At 32.9% G+C, this 21,471-nt stretch overlaps 2 protein-coding genes across 2 annotated transcripts in view; one reads left to right on the forward strand and one right to left on the reverse strand.

The window, feature by feature from the left end:
• The first annotated feature begins 4,737 nt into the window (after positions 1-4,737).
• Positions 4,738-8,755, forward strand: LOC106473543 (acetylcholinesterase-like). The gene is made up of 3 exons (XM_013934225.2): positions 4,738-4,821; positions 6,524-8,042; positions 8,551-8,755. Exons 2-3 carry the CDS (start codon positions 6,526-6,528, stop codon positions 8,699-8,701), a joined length of 1,668 nt encoding a protein of 555 aa, XP_013789679.1. The 5' UTR covers positions 4,738-4,821; positions 6,524-6,525; the 3' UTR covers positions 8,702-8,755.
• A 4,591-nt stretch (positions 8,756-13,346) lies between these two features.
• LOC106473542 (DNA polymerase eta-like) overlaps positions 13,347-21,471 on the reverse strand; it is a 25,265-nt gene continuing 17,140 nt past the window's right edge. The window contains 4 exon segments of the mRNA XM_022401957.1: positions 13,347-17,493; positions 17,495-17,614; positions 20,303-20,475; positions 21,079-21,144. Coding sequence (XP_022257665.1) covers positions 16,032-17,493; positions 17,495-17,614; positions 20,303-20,475; positions 21,079-21,144 — 1,821 coding nt within the window. The 3' untranslated portion in view covers positions 13,347-16,031.

Below are 21,471 nucleotides of genomic sequence, written 5' to 3' on the forward strand. Positions count from 1 at the left end.
AACAAACGTTTGTTCTAGGGTTTGAGCACGCGATAATCAATAAGTACACCTGTGGTAACACTGCTGTATAATCGATCAACCAAACAAAATCAAAAACAAAAACAACATAAATAGGGTTTTCCTTTAAGATCCATAACACACAACTTAACGAAATTCTTCTTAGCCAACATACTGAAATAACTTGTTAAACATGGTTCTTCCCCTATTAATTAAAAACATTGGAGAGTTTGTAGATTTTATAGTTACATTGATAGCTGACCCAGATGAAACGATGGTTTCTTTAGAAATCGTTTTTTTTTCACCTGCCGCCCCCAGTGGCACAGCAGTATGTCTGCGGACTTACAAAGCTAGAATCCGGGTTTCGATACCCGTTGTGGGCAGAGCACAGATGGCCCATTGTGTAGCTTTGTTCTTAATTGCAAACAAACAAACCCACGGTGGACAGAACACAGATAGCTTAGTGCGTATCTTTATGCTTTTACAACAAGCATACAAACAAGCTGAATACAGAGACTAGTAATATATTGTTTGATAATAATTTACTTTGAATATTGAATAAAATAAATCTAAAGAGGCAAGAAACTCTTTGCCGTTTTAAGACAGTATGTATTCATACTGAGTTAAATAAAAACGTCCCTGTTAAAGTATTGAGAGTTTAGTTATTATGTTTGAAAACATTTTCTTACATAAGTAGAATAAGCTAATAAAGAACTCTGGAAGAAGAATACATCAAAAATGGGTGTTTTTTTTTTACTTTAATTTTCGAGACTTCAAATGTAAAGGAAATTGATGGAGTATTTTTGTTTACTTAAAATAAAATGATATTTACCATTTCATGTTTATGAATTGAGTCAGCCCTTTGATGTATTAAAAATTTTAAATCATTTACGATGCTGTAACTTTTTCTGTATGTTTTTACAGTCAAATCGTGTTTAAATCTTCAGGGCCATATTCCTTTATATAGTACTCAGCTTTTCTAAATAGTATGTGTACCGTGTGATTGTGTTTTTATACACTGTGCTTATCATATTTTCATTTTATGCAGATAATTTGATTGGTTATTCCCATGAACAAAGAACTGATAGGAATAAATGTAAACAATTTTTTGAATAAAAACTTAATACTTTTAGTAACAGACAGATTGTGGCAAGATATAGTTTAGAACACAAAACATGTCTAACTTACTCATTTTGAAGGGGCGTGTTGTTAAATAAACACATACCATTAATAGTTTAACTATAATCATTTTTGTTGCATAGAACTTGTCTGTATGTTAGTTTTACAAAAATAGAAAAACATACCAGTTATTAGAAATAAACTAGTACTTAGGTCTCACAGATGTTTCAATTTCATGAATTGTTGAAATATTTGAATCTTTGTGATGGAAAAAGTTTACATTAAATTTAGACATTATTTTTTCAAGAAAATTAGAATTACTTAAAAATATAAAGAAGATAGAATATACAGAAGAATAAAAGATGAGTGACAAAGTCACGTGCATGTATTTAACATTAGATGATTGGGCCTAAGTTTTAATACTACTTTCAGTGATAAATATTTTTTAAAACTGTGACATTAATAAACTCTCGTGCATAAGTTTTGATCTGTTTTACACATCTTTGTTTTTATATTTCAATCAAATAAACATCTATAGTCAAAACTTTGTGTAAGCCTAGTTTCACAGGCATTATTTATTGTAAAAGTTAAAATGCAATACAAGTTTGATTGTTTCAAGGTGTGTTAAGGCTTTTTCTACAGAAAGATTCTAAAATGCGAACTTTGAACTTTTGTAAATATTATTGGTGCCTACAAATGAAAAAGCTTAAATCATACAAATGAAAGTTTGCTGTAATATAATAATTACGTTTTTTAAAGTTAGGCTGTTGAATAAATGAAATTTAAGATATGACAGTTTTAACATATGCTATTCAGCACGGGTTATATATAAAATTAAAATAAATTTTATGTTACGCAATATTTGAACAAGGTCTGAACATGTATGTGCATCATCTTTATTTGAATTCTTAGCAGAATTTATAAACAAGTTTTTAACAAACAATTTTACAATTATATAATGAATAAACTTAGATTTCAAATGAAACCAATTTCAGAACGTCTTGGCGTTCAAATAGGCATTTTATCCAGGTTATTATACGAAGCTCTATGGATTAACTAGGATCCTAAGCAAAGGAATAAGATAATACGTTGAATAAACCTTTCAATAAACTTCTTTAGATGATTCTTGTGAGAACGTTGAGAAGTTCATTATTGGATTTTCTTATAGGTTTCTTTGTAAGAACTCTTATAGAAAGTTCCATTAAAAACTTTTTGGGGTTCTACTGCACGGGTCTTTCCGAACTATGTTATTTGTTGTATTGCCCGCGCTTAAAACCCTCGAAATGACTTGAGGTAAATCACTTTATTACAGGCATGGCATCACATTTTTGAAATTTGGATATTGAGATTTGTAATCAAAAGAAATATCTGAGTTAAGAACTTATGAGTTTTTTTTTAGCATAAAGCTACACAGTAGGCTATCTACGCTCTGTCTACCACGGGAAATCGAACCCTGGATTTTAGTGTTGCAAGTCCGTAAACTTACCGCTGATCTGGTAGAAGTAAGTACTTAAGGTAATGTTGGTGCGATCACCTATCATTTGTCATCATGATTACTAGTAGCCTCTATAATCACTTAAGTTTTAGTTACCAATATATTCTTATTAATTACTAGAAACAAACAAACAACAACAACAAAAAACTAACGAAAGCTATAATTTTGAAAATAACAGACACCCAAGATTCTGTAATACCGGTCTATCTGCAAGAGTCTACCTATCATACAAGAGAATACCATAAGTGGAATAATAGTAAAATGATGGGATATATAAACCACATATGAGCATAAAAAGATAAAAGAAATATTCTACACCCATATAACACACCTAACATTGGGATTATAACATTAAAAATAAGGTTTCGATACCCACAGTGGACAGAGCACAGATAGTTATAAGTAAAATAAATAAATTGGAGCCAACAAAACGAAGATACCCCTCTTGAAAGCATTCAAATAAGTTAGTTAATCAAAGCCCTAATGGAGTAGACCCTAAACGAATGGATAGCACACCAGTCTCTCAAGAAGATTTAGGTTTCAGTCTCAGCCACAACCACCACAGCAATAGTCCTTCTCAGGACTTCCCTGAAGACGGCAGCAGATTAGCAGTCGAATCTAGCTAGAATAGTAACTAGTAATTAATACTAAAAGTAACTAATGAGTAATTAGGTGATCATATAAGCTACAAATTATGACAACGATCAAAAGCAGAGTTATTTTGATGAGTTAGGCTTAAATATCTAGGTCCGCGGGCCCTTCCGTACTTAATGGTAAGCTTGAGAGCTTATAAAGCTGAAATCCGGGATCATATTCTTGTAGTATGCATATCCAAGATTCGAGCTTGTTATATGTCGTTGAACACCTTTCACACTATCAGCAGTGGGTGTGTTATAAACTTGAGAGCTAACCCGTAATTGTAACAATTAGCTGGTTGCTTCCCTCTGGTCGGTAGTTTATTTTTGAATTTCGTGCAAAGCTACTAGAGGGCTACCTGCGTTCGCTGTCCCTAATTTAGCAGTGATAGACTAGTGGGAAGGCCGCTAGTCAACACCATCTATCGCTAATTCTTTACCAACAAATAGTGGAATATATCGTAACATTATAACGCCCCCTAGGGTGAAAGGGCGAGCATGTTTAGTGATGGGAATACGAAGCTGTGACCCGCTGATTGTGAGTCAAGCGCTTTAACCACTATGCCAGGCCTGGTCAATATTTCAAAACTTGGGCAGGCTAAACTCTAATTCTATTAGGTCTATAACCTAGCCATTTAGCCCATGTGTACATACGGTGGCATTCAGGTTGAAAAAATTAAAAGTTCATAACTTAGGCATCGCCGTTAAATAGGTGTTTCTTTTGCCTTGTCTTTAAGATTTTACGACAAAAGATGCGATAATCGTGTGTAAAGATATTTGGTTAACTGCCAACAGGAATTTCTAAGACCTGTTATTAAAATAATGCTCAGTGAAGTGTATAGTAAGTCTAATACATCTTACGCTTTTTTAAAGCTTTTTTGAGGATCTGACACAATTTGCCTTGAAATATGTCCAACACTGAGTGGGTTGATAATAAGTAGTTAGGATTCTTTCGCTGCTTCAAGGCTACTTTGCTATTATTCGGGTACTAAGTACATCAGATTATATTTGCAAAAATATTTGCTTTTGCCATGAAAAAAATAACAATAAAATAAAACAAAATGGTTTTCCTAAGAATTATTTCTTTACTAATTTACCAAGTCTTGAGTTTGGAAGCCTACTTGTCCTCCAGACATTTAATATTATGGTGCTTCAACAGTTCAGGTTAGTAGAAACTGCCGATGAACCAGTTTTTAAGCGACTTGGGAAGTTAAACAATCAGACGTCAGTCTTTATTTGGCAGTTTTGTCTATCGTTGCAGCCAACGTGGTTTTAATTAAATATCATTTGTTGGCTATCATGAATCACTGAAATAAAACGTGTTTTTATTTTATTTTTATGTGTCTATTTTTTAGCAAAAAAAGTAATATTTAAATGTGACAAGTTTTCTCTGTACGGTTTCTAAGAATGATGCCCTTGAAAATGTATTCTGTTTGTACGGCACGTGCAAAACATCCCATTCATTTATGGTATATAAAGAACTAGGAACTATTTACCAGAAGCTCAGTTGAATATCTCTTGGAGACAGCTGAAAGTATACGGCAAAGCAGAAAGAAACTACAACTGTTGAACTGGGTAGGATATAGTTATATTTTAAAATAAAATTCCATATTAATTAACATAAGGGATATTACTTAAATATATTTTCCATTTTGATCTCTAGGGAACTTCCCGTAAGTGTTACTAGTAATAACACTAATATGGTTCTTAGAAAACGATGGCTCGTGACTAATTCAAATCAATTTTATAATATAAAGTTTGTATCACGAAACAAAATCTGAGCAAGTAAACGTTTAAACATTAATCAATCTAATATATACTGCATTTCCGAAAGTAAACTGTGAGAAAACTTGGTCTCAGTTAATTTGTCAATTTAACACATTTATATTTCTATAAAACTGAATCATAAAAGGTTGTTTTTTTTTCAATCAAATTAGAAAAAAATATGAAAAGTAACTTTCTTAGTAACTCAGAAAATTTATTTCATGATAATAATAACACAATATTTTCTGGATATATCAAACATTACATTTAATTTCAATATGTTGTAGGATGATATGAAAGTATTATGATTCATTCAATGTTCTTATCCAATTATACTACACGATAAGTTACCATATCTGAGGCTATTAATTTACTTAACCATATTTTGTGATGGTAACAAAATTAACAATATAAATGAAATTTTATGGTTTTGTAACGGTGATGGACAATTTGAATTTAGCTTCTTATATTAAAAAAACTATTCTTTGAAGTAACTTATATCATTTGATATTAGTTTCATTAACAGTGTGAATTAAAATGTTTATATATTTACTTTTCGTTTTTTACTGTATGAATAATTATCATGAGGATTATTTTGCAATTGTTAGCTAAGTATGTGGATTTAAGAGCAACCTATATATTAAAATCGGGCCGAACCTCGTAGATATTATTGGGATTATGGCCATAAATATCGCTAACAGCGAGAGTGCTCAACCGATGACTCAGTGGATTCTAATCATTATAACGTTTTGTTTTATGACGCTGTATATTTCTTATTAGATCGTTATATTTACTTAGCCATATTAATTAAAGGGTTAACTTTGGTTTACGTAGGTTGCTTGCTTTGACCAAAAGCTAGCGATAACGGAATATTTAAAATTTTCAAGATAATATATTCAGTAGTATCAATGTATTTGAAATAATTTTGTTTTCTCACCAAAGTCAAAGATACTTGAAGATATCTTAATCCAAGTCAACTTCGGAAGGAACGTATTCTAATATTTAATGTTTTTTTTTCACTGTGTTTAATTCCAATTGCTTTATGGTTCCATACTCGACTTTTTTCCTTTGTCTTTCCATAATTTAAAGGTCTTTTTTATTTTGTTTCTTGCAACGTAATGCTATTTGCTATAATACAGATATGAACAGCGTTTAAGCTGTATCTCCAGAAAAACTGTAACACAAAATCGTGTAATATGGTGCTTTAATATTCTCTCCTGATTTCTCTAAACGTCCATTGTATTAATATTTACGTTAAAACACTCGTACGAAGATGCAATTTGAAGGAATATCCATTTTTCGAAAACTCTCAGGCTATTGGTTTCTTTTTCTTATTTAAAGGTTAGTCTATCATCTAAATACAAAGAATTAATACATGATGAGAATATTATGCATGGACGGTTTCAATATCTGGTAGCATGGTGCTTTTTTAAAATAATAAAAAAATAAAGAAATTACACTTTAAAGATTAATATTTGTTTCTCACGTGCCTCTGATACTAATTATTTTACAGAAATGGCCTCTTGTCGAAGCACTGTGCTAATCTTTGAACAATTGTTACTCGCTCTGTTTCTGTGGTCAGCCTGGGCAGAAAACATAGAAGTGACCACAAAATCTGGAGTTGTTGAAGGGATTGAGCATCCAGTGATCATCGGAGAGGGAGTATATGTCTTCAATGGAATTCCTTATGCAAAACCGCCCGTTGGAGACCTCCGTTTTGCCAAACCAGTACCCATTGGAAGTTGGGAAGGAAAAGTGGGCGGTGAAGCCAAACCTAATTCCTGCTACCAAACAAATATACATCACAATCAAGAAGTTCATGAATTATGGAAGCTGAAGGTACCTCTAAGTGAAGACTGTCTTTATTTGAATATTTATGTTCCTCAAAATTCCACATTAGGGTTCGGCATTGACAACCCACAGCCAGAAGACTTGATCCCAGTGATGGTTTTTATCCATGGTGGAAAATTCCATTATGGATCTGCTTCGCTAGATGCTTACGATGGAACTGTTCTTGCTGCTGCCACAGATGTCATTGTTGTCACCATAAACTACAGACTTGGTCCAATGGGTTTCCTCCACCTCAGTAATGACGGTGCTCCTGGCAATCAAGGCTTGATGGATCAGCAGACTGCACTTCGATGGGTCAAAGAAAACATACATGCTTTTGGTGGCAATCCAGAAAATATCACCCTGTTTGGCGAAGGTTCTGGGTCTGTTTGTGTTGGACTTCACACCATGATGGAAGAGAGTAAAGGACTATTCCACCATGCTATAATGGAAAGTATGAGTCCCTTGTTCCCACACTCTTCCCACAACCTGGAAGAAACAAATGAGGTGACAGAACTTTTCGCCGAAAAAACAGGCTGTACCTCCAAAGATCCCGGTGAAATTCTTTCTTGTCTTCGAGGGATGGAACCTGAAAAGCTGATCGCTACTACGGAAGAAATTATTCATGAAGGTCATGAAATGCCCTTTGTTCCAACATATGGTCCAAACAGTATGATTTCGAAATCTCCTTTTGAACTGGCAGAAGAAGGACACTTCAATAACGTAGTTATACTCATTGGAACAAATCAGGATGAAGGCTCAAGAGCTCTCGAACATTATATTCCAGAAAATAAAGAAGAGATAACCAGAGAAGAGGCAATTGAAGTAGTTCAGAAAGTGATTTATAACAAAAATCCAGGTACTGCCAAAAAAATCGTGGAACACTATATGAACGATATAGATCCTTCCAATACCAAGGGAAACTTGCATGCACTCAAAGACGCTTTTGGAGACTACTTTTACACGTGCCCTTGTTTATATTTTACAGAAAATTTTAGCAAGAGTGGAAAGCATGCGTATTATTACTTTTTGAACTTTATTCCTAAAAGATACCACCAAGCCGAGCTGATTAGCCAAGGAGACGAAGTGGAGTTTGTATTTGGTTTGCCCTTCCAAAAGATAGCTCTGGAAGAGTATGCTTCTTCTGAAAGGGATCTAAGTTTGAGAGTAATGTCTCATTTTGCCACCTTTGCTGAAAGAGGGTAAGGCCTAATTGTTAATTTATTTAGAATATTTAGTGTTTTATAACTTTTAATTTTTCTTTGTGCGTGTGTGTGTGCCGACACTCCCAACTGTTAAACCTTTCATGTTAATACACTATGGTAGCTAACATTGTAATCTTATCTTAACCATCATGAGTTGAACGATTTTTCTTGTGACTGCTGCTGAAAACAATAAAAGTCGTCCAACTCACTGGCTTTTAAATGATCTAATTTTGTTGTACAAAGAAAATTCTTTAACCTTTTTCTTATTTTCCTTATTAAATAATTTACTATACATTTTCCAAATATGTATGTTCAGGTTTGAAAATAGGCTTAATTCACGTTATTTATACCTATAACGTTTGAGAAATTTTGCGACAAATTTATATTTTACTAAGTGAGATTGATCAGTAGTTTACTAAGAAAGTTACTTTTATCTTTATCAGACCTTTGACAATTAAGAGAAATAATTTATGATGACTCCGTATAATTTGATTTTTTTTTCTAGTAACCCTTCGCTTGCCTTGAACGAGTGGCCTGCTTTTCATGAAGGATGGCCAGTTTATCAAGAGCTCAACACACTCACTCCAAATTTTGCTTACATCTATAATCAGATGCACTGCCAGTTCTGGCGAGACATTGTTGGTGAACAACATTAGAATGTCTACTGATAAAAGAAGCTTCGACTAAATATATGAATAAGTTGATACTGTAACCTCAAAAGAAATACATTAAAATAACTTTGATCGAAATATTTTCCCTGGTGAGACCTAATGATATTTAATAAAACTTCGATGGGTTATTGTACTTTATTCGATATTATCAACACTTATAAATTAAGTAAAAATCTCCCTTATTATTGATCTGTAATTTTCGTCTCACATCTAATAAAGGTGAACAATTAACATTAAAGCATTGTCATAAAACAAATGTTTGACGGCTTCGATTGTCAAATAACTGACAAAAAAAGAAAATAAAAAAGAGCAATTTGGTATTACTTTCTGTCTATGAAAGGACAATGTTGTATGTGTAATACGTAACCATCTTTTTTATTATCATTATCAACTGAAAAACTAATCATAACTTCTTTGGATATTATCCAATTATAGATGGGCTATACCTCTGGAGTCCTCATAAAATAATTAATGTTTCTGTAGATTTTTAGAAGAAAAAAAAAGTCTAATTGCTGGATATAGTTTTTACAAAGTGTCGTAACATTTCTGCTACCGTTGAGTCAGAGATTGCTTGTTAAAAATCTTAAAATTAATTTACAAAAAAGTTTTATTCTAATGATTGACTCAATGGTATTATTGAAATTACATTACTAACTTTTTACTGGATATTATATTAAGCACCCTCAACGCCAAAAATTTGCTAAAATAATCTAGCATTTCCTTTACAAAGTTTTAGTTAACTATTAAAAATCCAATCACTAACTATAAGGCCTGCGTGTGTTCAGTTCCTGATAATCATTGTTTGTTTGCTTGTTTTTGGATATTCGCACAAAGATACGAAAGGAATATCTGCGCTAGTTGAATCTAACTTTAAAATGACTGACTAGAAGGTGGGCAACTAGTCAACAGCACCCACCGCCAATTCGTCTCATCGAATAGAAGAATTTGACTGTCACCTCATAATACAACTACAGCCCAAAGTGCGAAGCGTGTTTTTTTTTTTGTTCCAGTAATGGGAGGCGAATGAGGGACCCACATTTCGGCACGCTAATCACTATGCCACACTCGGTTCAATGATTATAAAGAAGTTATATTTTATGTAAGTTACGACGACTATACACTTACCACGTTTTAAAGGAAACTACAAAGCATTTTGCTGCATTCTGAACGTAGAAGGTAATTTAAATTTGTGATCTCAAAGACAATTCTGACAAACGAAGCTTCTATTTTATAAAATAAATGTACTTCAGTAGGGTCCCCAAAAGTGTTCCGTTTCAAAAGTAAATAAAACCAAAATTATGAGTAACGAATATCTTTATTTCTTGCTTTTCAACTTCATATGTCATGCTGTGTTGTAGTACACAGTGTCCATAATTCTTATCGTGATTCATAGCATACTCACGTTTTACTGACGTCATGACACTACAAATTGCAACGTTAAGCGTACCTTATGTAATGCCATTTTAGCGTCCACTGACAGACAACACACTACTTACTGTATTGTGATGCGAGTGGTTAAAACAGGTGACACCTCCAGGCGGCCTTCGATCCTTTTACGGAAATGAACTTATCTGATACAAATGATTTATATACATAATAGGTAACTCATAATGGATTGTTGTTTTCAATTTCTGCGCTAACCGTCCCAAATTTATAAGTGGCACACTAAATGGAATGCAGCTAGTCAACACCACTCATCGCCAACTCTTTTTTTTTTTAACAATAATGGGATTAACCTCACATTATAGCACGCTCACGGCTGAACATGTTCGGTGACGAGGTTTCGAACCTGACACCCACAAATTGCTAGTCGAACGCCATGACCATCAGGCCATGTTGCTTTCTCAGTACAAAGCTACTCAATGGGATAACTGCACTCCGTCCACCACGAGGAATCGACCCCTAAGTTATAAGCGTTTCCGTAAACTTACCGATGGATAAAATTATAACAGATTAATTTTTTCAAGTAATTATCCATGCAATTATTTAGTTTAGAAGATACTGATAACAAAAACTTGAAATTAACTAAACCTCAAAGGGAGTTTACTATTATCATATAAATTTATTCGGTGTTTCACACAATACTAACATAATTTGAGTTCAGACAGATTAGATTGTAACAAATTGAAGTGTTATATTTGATTCTTCCAAATATTAAAGGCTATCAGAAACTACTAAATAATTTTGTTTCACAAGATATTTGTGAAAGAGAATATAACATCGTTATTACAGATAAAAATGTTGTTGTAAAATTTTCGCGGTAAGTGATTATAGCTTAAGAACATTTTGCCCCCCATTGGCGCAGCGGCATTGTTTGTTTTGAAATTCGCCCAAAGTTACACGAGGTCTATCTGCGCTAGCCGTCCCTAATTTAGCAGTGAATGACTAAAGGGAAGGCAGATAGTCAGCAGCACCCACCGCCAACTCTTTTACCAATGAATAGTGGGATTGACCTTAACTTTATAACGCCCCCACGACTGAAAGGGCGAGCATGTTTGGTGGGACAGGGATTCGAACCGCGACCCCCATGTTGCGAGTCAAGCGCCCTAACCACATGGCCACGCAGCGGCATATCCGCGGAATTACAACGCTAGAAACTGGGTTTTCCTACCCGTGGTGGGTAGAGCACAGATAGCCCATTGTGTAGCTTTTTAATAACTTCAAAACTATCTAGGTTAAAAGTAAGAATACGTATATTATAATAGTCACAGGAGAGGATAAAATGTGAACAAAAGCAGGCAAACTGATGGCTTGATGATAACTGATTTCACAGTTGAGAAAAATTAAACATCTTATATTTTTGTTGGAATGATGGATTACAAGATATAAATGTTAACATTGAACAGACTACCTAAAACAGAAGATTAAATGACCCATTGATAGGTTTCATACATTACTCAGATCTTAATTCCAAATCCTTAGTGCATAAATCATTAATGCATTATCAAAGGTTGTTTTTGTTTGTAATTAAGCACAAAGCTACACAATGGGTTATCTGTGCTCTGCCCACCACGGGTATCGAAACCCGGATAAATGGACTTTAAAATGAAGCTTTCATTTAATGTATTTGACGCACTTCTTGGGAAAAATGGAGGGCCGTATTACTCATTAGACAAATAAATTTCTCTGTAACAATTTTATTTCGTTAAAATTTCGACTTCGTATCTAGTGAACTAAATAAGATACCACTATCAGAAAAAGGACACGAGTTTAAGGATGCATCAAGTATAACAAGAAATTACTGGGAGGGTTCAACGTGGAAAAAATAACGGGTAATCTAAACTGACTGCTCACTATTCGTACGATTCATTCTGTAGTCCGACGTAAATTCAGTCTAATATGTGTGGGGTCTACTTACACTACGAGATACACTACTGTGTAAAAGTCACATGTCGTTAAAATTAAAGTTTGTTGTACTTTACCAATCAAAGCTAAACAAACCGAGCCCGTAACAAGACCAAGATTAAACATGGTTATGCAAGGATTATTAACTGTTTTAAAGCTGTGTTAGAAGGTATACTTGAAATATATTTTTTTAAAACCACTATACACCAATAAGATAGAAATATCTCATCTGGGTTTCATTAAATAATTGAATTAGTTAAACCAGTGGTTAAACCACGTTTGTTCGTGGATCAACTGATTTTTTTTTTAGGTAGACTACAATGGTTATCTATACGCTGTGCTGCTGCTTCCTTTCCGTAATTTAAGACTAAAAACCGGGTTTCGATACCTGTAGTGAGAACAGCATAAATAGTCCTCGCGTAGCTTTGGGCTAAGCAACAAACAAACGAACCTCTCTGTAATTATGCAAGCTTTCCACGAATCACCCGAAGAGTGCCTGCGGACCACACAGATTGATAACCGTAGAATTAAAACTATTCAGCAAAACTTATAATAAATATGAGAGAAACGTGCTATAATACGTCAAACTAACTAACACTACTAAATAACCTTTTTTCTTCCACGTCAATTGAGTAAACAGTACTTTTTAAAGTACAACTGACATACACTTTTAGAAGTGTTCCTCTAGCAGTACTTCAAAAAAAGTCTTGATAGAAATAAACATAACAGAAATGAAACTGCAATTAAATGTTTATCTTACATTACAACTGATCTATTTTCATTTTGTGCCCTATTTATATATTTATAAGTAGTAAATAATAATATTCGTTTTGGTTATTTGCACAAAGCTTGACATCCCTAATTTTGCACTGAAATACTAGAGGGAAGACAGCTAGTCAATAGAAACCAGAGCTAGTCTTAATCAAATAGTGGGATTTGACTACCACTCTCATAACATACCCACGGAGCCAAAGTGCAGTGTACCATTTTTGTGGCAACAGGACAAGAACCGTGAACTCTCGGATTCACAGTCCAGTGCACTAACCACTAGTCACGCCAGTCCAAAATTAAATATAAACTCAAATAATATATATATAGGTAATTCTGTTGTCTTTCTTATTATACTAGCATCTATATTTTCTTAACAAAATAACTAGGAAAACATTTTGGGGGCTATGTCAACAATAGGCATTGTCTGCACCCCCCCAGAAAGAATACAATCACACATACAAAAAAAAAGAAGGTCAAAATGACACCCACTGGTCATAATATGTTGCATATTTTATTTAAGATTGAGAATACAGACACACACACATATACACACACACACACACTATAAACTGGTTTAAGGAAGAATACATATAAAGTGTATAATTTACACTTTTATGTAAAATAAGCTTGAGAGTATCATATATTAATGAAACACAATCTTTTTTAATATTAACAATTTACAAAGCCAAATGTTTTGAGAAATTACAAGTCCATTGGTATTCAAAATTCAAGCTGAATGGTGTATCTTGTTCACATTTGTGAACCTTCTAATAAATTTTTAGTCGATGAAAAAATCCCATTTAAGTTGGCACATGCTCAAAATCATAAAAAAATAAAGTAGACCTGTTCTATAAAATATATAAAAAAAATGACCTTGGAAATACCATGACAAGTCATGTACAGGGCATTGCATACCTCAGTACAATAGCTTTATCTATGGTACGATCTAATACAGTTACTGCTTATTGATTTCCTATGAAATTTAAAAAAATGTGAAAGATACCTTTAAAAACTTGATGGGGAAAGATAACTTTGAAGAAAAAGTAATTTAAAGCCTAAGGTAAAAAAAGGATGAAAATCCTGAGCTGTAAAAGTGTAAACACTCATTAATGTCAAAATATAGAAGAAAAAATTTTGTTGCACCGGCAAACTGGCTCATTTACAAATATTCTAATACATTATTGTAACAGATTACCCAAATGGCTAACACTGTATATTTTTTTGAAAAATCTATTTTATCACAACACACAGTGAATATTCCAAACCATATTAATTTGGTTAACACAATCCATGGCACCACTGATGTTCTTATTACAAGCATAATGTGAACTAAGCATGAAATATTGAGTATTATGAGATAATTGTCTTTGTTATTGTTAATTATCCATTCCGACACTCATAATCTGCAAAACTCATATTTACCAAACACAAAATTGTGGCTGTTATAAAAGTTTACAAAATATGAAGTATCTTATGTTTATGCAACATAATCTCTTCTGATCTAAAATAGTTCCCAGTTTTTTGGGAATATGTCAAACACTGATAGCACAAATACAGAAAAATAATATATTTCTCTTTCCACAAATTTTTTGAAACACCACTTCTAAAAACATTTGTGAGAAGTTAAGAAAAATGGCAACCACTTAAATGTTTTTCATTCAAATTATAACGTCTGAAAAGAAAATAATAATAATTATGTGACTCCAATTTTTCTTAACTTTTCTCAAATATGTTTAATAGTGAAAAATTGTGAATATATATTTTCAAGCTTGTGCCAAATAAACCAGCTAGACTTATGAAGTATTTAGTCTAATGTGCTGATATCTTTCCATTCTTTTGTATGATAAGACATTAAGTTACTGGAGAAAATTTCAAAGCACTCTTAGAAACAAACTTCAGCATAATTTGCATTAGGAATATAAACAACTCTGACAAGTGCATATGTTGTCACTTTGGTGTTAAAGTAGAAGAATAAAGCTCCGACGACCAGTACATGTCAAAAAAGTTTTTTTCACAACTGCACAATCGGCCAACTGTGATTTGGAGATATGTATTACATAGTGACACTCCCACATTTTGCTGTTAACAGTTTTAATATTCAGTTTTTACTTCATAATTAAATCTGTGATTAATTGAAACAACTCAAAAGTATAAAATAATTTCTATAAATTTTAAAGCATGATTAAAAACTTTCATTAATCTGACCGTACTATCCTTGAAATACTAGAGGTTCTGAAATGTCAGTCACCCCTATAATAATAATAACATACATGCCTGTATGCAGAATGTTTGAAAAGGGGATTCTAATTTGTGAAATCAAAAACCAACACATATTGTGCTACAGCTAATTGCTAATGCTACAGGGGTCTGGAGGCATGTGACTATTTCAAGCCAAAAAAACCTAATTCTTCATCAGAAGAATGTAGACTATGTAAAAAAAAAAAATTGAATATCATAAACAGCTGTGCTATAACTATATAGCGATAATTTTTTTACAACACCAAAATGTGAAGGTTTGGCCAACCCCCCCTGCATGCATGCATGACATAGCTTATTTTTCAGTAATGTGCTTTCAGTTATCAAACAAGCCACATAGCAAGACATGAAATTTCAGACACAATTAAAACCACTTGAAAAGATAGTAATTCTGAACGTTCCTAGCTTTTGATAAACAGCAGCATGCATTTTTCTTACAAGAAAAATGAGACAACAAAAATTAGAAAAAAAATAATAATTAAACTCACAAAATTTCTAATAATGGTTAAAACCTCCCTACCTTTCTGTAATACAAACAATTATTAAACATCACTCACATGCATATCTAGAGATAAATTAAAAACAAATTATAATACAGTAGAAACAATTCTTACAGTATTTCATGCATCACTGAGTGAACATGCTACAGATAAGAAACATTAATTGGATGAAAGTAGATCAAATCTTATATGTAAACTTTAAGCACTATTAGAAAGTTCTTTACAGAACCCTCATACAAGATTTCTACATTTACTAATCATGGATCAGTAAATTGAAATAAATAATTAACATATACTTTTATATAATTTATATATAGTTTTTTTTGCTTCGTAAACAAAGAATATGATTTTCTTTAAATACCTCTGGGAAAAAATTTCCACATTACTGAAACAACATCTAGCACTTTTAATTCTCCCCCTTCTGGATTCAAGCTAAAAAAGTCTTACATAAAATAATGTTCCATAGTTTTCATGTTTTGAGGTTTCTTGTGTGGGACTGTTTTTATTTCTTTTTTCCTACGTTTTTTCTTTCCTTCAGCTAGGGTCTTGGAAAGCATTTCTGATTTAGAAGACACATTTGGTCTACCAAATATAACATTTCCAGCAACCTCACAGGTAAATTTTGATTGCAGATCTTCGGCTACATGGAAATCTTGATGCTCCTGGCTTTTCCAGATAGGAATGTTTTTTCCACATTTACTACATTTTTCACAGAGATCTTCAGCAAGTGATGCAGAGCTTTCAACTAAAGCCAATGGTTGTTCCATCACATCTTTAATATCTTCTACTTGTTTACTGTCTATGATTTTATCAAAAGGCTCTACAGGTGATGCTGATGATAGTTGTTTTAAAGTTGATGATTCTACTTTGTTACTGTATGTATCTGATAAATTAGTACACTTTGTTTCGGTAAACATCTCAACCTTGGAGATACTCTCTGATTTTATTGTTACATCATCTTTAGAATGCCACTGTTTCAGTTTTTCGTGAACATTATTTTTTGAAATATTAGTTTCTGGCTTTCTAATTTCATAATCTATTGAGGCTTTATCTTTCAATTCTGTGGTTTTTAACATGTTAATTTTTTTTTGTCTTTGGTCTGATGATTCAGATACCTCCTTACTTAATTCTTCTTCACTGATGCTCACAGTTTCATGTTTTTCAAAATATTTGTTTAGGCGAGTCACTTTACCATTAGCTAAAGATTGTGCAGGGTACTTCTGTGCTTCTTTAGGCAAGTACTGTTCCACTTCTTTTCTAATACTATCTGGTAAGAAGGGTAAGACTGATAGGTCAATTGAAGAAGGACTCAGTGGTGTAGAATGACTATGACTGATAGAAGTTTTGTCCTCTGATAAGTCAGGATAAGTTGCATTATATAATTGGAGGGGGTTTGGTTTTGACCTTTGTGAAGTAGCATTCACTGATGGGCAGCATGTTTCATTAACTGATTTTGTTTCTTTTTTTGCTGATATTTCTTCTAGCTTTCTTTCAAAAAATCCCTTTTTAACTTCCTGTTTCTCATTTCGGGTGATGTTACATTTGTTTTTATCTTTGTTTAAAGATAATGAAAGTTTGTCAGAAACAGGATCATCAAGTGACTTTTCTTGCTGAAAAAGCTCCTGAGAAATTCTCTTGGGTGAATTTTTTAATGAAACCTTTCCTCTCTGATCTTTTTCAACATCTTTAAGGCTAAAGTTCACTGTCGAATTTAATGCAGAGTACTGGTCAGCAAAGTCAGATTTGCCAGACTGGCACATAAAGAATGATTTAATTACATTAGGGGAACCAGATGAAGATACAGTAGGTTTTCTGTTAACAGCTACATGAACTTGGGAGTTCCCTTCATGCCGAATTCCCTGGGCGTCTGCTACACTGAGGTTATTTTCATTACTACTTCCAGATTGTTTAGAAGGAGAAGGTTTGAGATTTAGTAGAAAAGAAATTCGCAATATTCTGCATCCCATTTTCAATGTCATCCTGAAATCTTCCTGCTGACAAAGTAATATTCAACAGAGCTGGAGACCTAGTGTATACAAAGATTAACTCAGTAAAACACAAATCTTCAAAATGTCTATTTACATATCCAGGAACAACAAACTTTACAACGTTAACCCCATTCTTGCAACAAGCAGCATCAGACTTAAACAAGAGATGGGGTTACTACATTCAGAATTTAAAAAGGAATTTCTAAACATTTTCCAGCTGATATGCTTAAAAAAAATATAGAAACAGTACTTGTTAAGTTAATTTTTATTACTTTACTTTGAGATATTTTGTATTTTTCATGGATAGCTTTTTGCAGTCTTGAAAAATGCACAATATTTATAAGTACATAAAAATTAATTGAACTTTGTATCATGCATCCAACCCATTATTATGATATATATATTTTTTTATATATTTTTGTGTTTGTGCTCTCACTTCAGCCGCCCTAGTGAAACATTTTACTTTATTCTAAACATCATAGAGAAACAAATGTATACATACAGCTCATTTGGATGTTTTAGATCAAGCCAGACATTTTCAATTCACTAACAATTTACCACAGTCTAGTGACTTTTTATTTCAAATATTCTTTCAAAAGTAATTGTTAGTTATTTCTTTTGCTGCAGGTTCAGAACTAGAAATGTGGTAAAAATGTAGCTTGAAAATATCTTGAAAAATTGACATGCTTACCTGAAAAGAAGCTGATAGGATACATAAAAAAGGTGTTTTGTTTGATATTTGAAGTAATGTTATTTTACTTTACCACCAAACTTGACTCTTAAGTTTTATCTGTTAGTTAGATCTATCAACAAACACATATTGTCGAAATTGTATGTTACAGTTGAAGAAATAACTAACTTGTTACAAGTGGACTGGACTCTGCATTATTTTTACCAAATAATAATAAGACAAAAAATGCCCAATTAAAGGCACCATCCAAAAGTTGCAAGATAATCAGACCAAGTAGTATGGAAATATCAACTCCCTCTGATGGTAGTCTTAGAAGAACTGACAGGACTAATTAGACAACTAATTACAATGTACAGAGAATGGAAGAAGTAAGCTACAATACAATAGGTGTTTCAACTGTAACTTCAGAAAGAAAAAGCTTGTAGGGAATAAAAACTTCTCCTAAAGGATGTCAGATAAACGAATTTGTTATAAATGTAGGAAACATGGAAGTTACAGCCAAGACTGTAACTAATGAACAAAGATATAAGACCTTAAGGATCAAAGTTCAGCTGAGAATACTCCATCTTCCCCAACTGTAGAACTTGGAGATTTAATTGAATACCCATAGACAATGATTATAGTAATCAAGCAAACAAAATTAGGGGGTCCAATTATTCCAACTATCTAAGAAATCAAAATATTGCTATTATGTTTGCTTGTTGTTAAGCACATAATGACCATCTGTGCTGCTCTCCCGAATGTTTAACCTTGTTTTTTTTTTCTTCTTTTTTCAAGTTTGTTGAGATTTGGTGATTTGGGGGGTCCCATCAGTTTCTGGTTTGATTCTCATTGCCACCATACTTGATTGCCCTATCTTTGTCATAGCAAAGCTATTGAAGCTATCTGCCACTGTTACTAATTTTGTATTGCTGACAAGAGGGCAGACAACTGCTGCCAACCTTTTTTTTTCTTGTATGTGCCATTGTTTGAGAAACAATGCACTAATCAATTAATTAAATGTAATTAATAACTAGGGTCATCAGTTAATTGATTAGCAAATATCACTAATCGTTCAGCTATACTCACAAATACAAATGGCAAAAACAAACCTAAAAACATATTTAGTTTTTAAATCTGGCTTTATTAGGTAGCTTTTATGGACTGAGAATCAAATTTCTAGGCTTTTCATAGCTTTTATGAATTGAGTACCAAGTTTCTAGGATTTTCACCTACACGTCAAGCAACAAAATTAATAACATGATCAAATCTATTTTTATATCTTAAGAAATGCTTAGCTTCATAGAATAGGTTTGTTTATTTGTTTCTAATATTTAATCAAAGCTACACAAAGGCTATCTACACTACCAATCCCTAAGTTTGAAGTATTGGACAAACAATAAAATTGTAAAATTTGAAAGCCATGGAACCCTCTTATTTCATCCTTTCCATTGCAGAACCTCAACCCTTAACCCACCCTTAATGAAAGTGACCAAGTTCATAACAGTATTGGTAAAGTAAATGTATAAAAATTCTCATGATTTTTAAAAATACATTTGGTTCCTGACGAGTTAACACTTAATACCTAAAAAAACAAAAATGCTATTACCCATTCTCTTTGTGGGGGATCCCTGATGACCCTTCGCCGAACCTAAGGGTTTTGCGGAACACAGTTTGCAAACCACTGGACTAGAAGGAAGGTAGCTTGTCAACAGTACCCAATGCCAACTTTAGGGTTACTCTAATCGATTAATGGAATTTGATTGTTACTCTAATAATGCATTCATGGCTCCAAAGGACAGGATCTCATGTTATAAACCCATCTAAGCTGAAGACAACTGATGCTGCCTGGAGCTGAAGCCAGGAATACCACAGTTGGACTTTGTTGACTGATGCAAGCTGAAAAATCACTATATGCTTTCTTTATAAGTTTGATTCAAAACCAATCCCACTTTGAATACTGATAAACAAAACATTACAGCATAATGGAATTAGATTGGACAAAAAATTATGTGGATAAATGAAAGTAGAATCAAGGGTTGTTGTACATGCTTACCATTCTTTACTAGATGATGGAGTTGTGTTAATCTTCTGAAGAAGATTCAGAGCATCATGAGCCAATTTTTTGGTATCATAAATATGAATTGGGCAGGATCGAGATGTTAGGCCTGGACCATGGTCACCATAGCAACGAACACTGACAGTTAGGAGTCTGGCCATTCTTTTATTCTGTAATGAGAACACAAGAAACAAAGCTCACCAAAACTTTATCTGAAAACTTTTGTTTCTTTACTGCTTTAGACATTTTTAAGAATAAGAGAAGTTCCAGCAAAACTTGTAAATTACATTATTTAAGTAGTTTTGAATATTCCCTTTTCTCCATATTAATTAGTTGTATTGAATAATCCTATGTCCCATGAACAGAGATGTTTTTCCTGTTTATTTTTAAACACATACTTCATGTACAGTAGTATTAACAATTTTCTCAGTTTCTCCATGTTTACAACTTGTAACTGTAAATTTTATTAATACAGCAATAAAAACCTTAAAAAAATGAAATAATTAAAGCACATTCACTAAGATAAATTAGCAAACATTCTAAACAAAACCTTCAAGGATGAAAGCTTAATCTATTTCTGTATTACTGTTAGATACCGAGATACAATGAAAAAAAACTGGAAATGCTTCAAGTAAAACGACTTTGTTTCTACTATAAAGTAGGTTTCTATATCATTGCTGTTTCCAGGATTTCACTGTAATGCTCTTGCTTGAATATCTTTATGTATATTACGTAACTGACATCTTGTAGAGAAATACATAACGAAGTCTTACATCACTCCGATCTCTCTGCAATCGTTCATCCAGTTCTGCCATCAGCTGTTGCAGCCAGTACTGCACCTGTGGAAAGAATACAAGATTACTTCAATAACATCACGTATCACTAGTATTTCATTCTCATGATTTCAGCATAATTTCTTTTCAGTGTATTAATCCATACTATTGAGGTGAAGCCCACTAGGCACTGGCAGATGTGTAATGTGTACTTCTTCAGTTGACTGAAAAAATATTGATTAAAGTTTGTTCAAAAATCTTCGAAGCATACAATCAATTTCAATGATTATTATTCTTAAGCTGGTATGATTTTTTTAATTTTAAGATTTAGTGATTACTAGACCATCTGTGACCCGTTGGGTCACCCACTATTCAGAGGTTATGAAGAATTCA

This window comes from Limulus polyphemus, unplaced genomic scaffold, assembly GCF_000517525.1.
Source record: "Limulus polyphemus unplaced genomic scaffold, Limulus_polyphemus-2.1.2 Scaffold6260, whole genome shotgun sequence".
Lineage (NCBI taxonomy): Eukaryota > Metazoa > Arthropoda > Merostomata > Xiphosura > Limulidae > Limulus > Limulus polyphemus.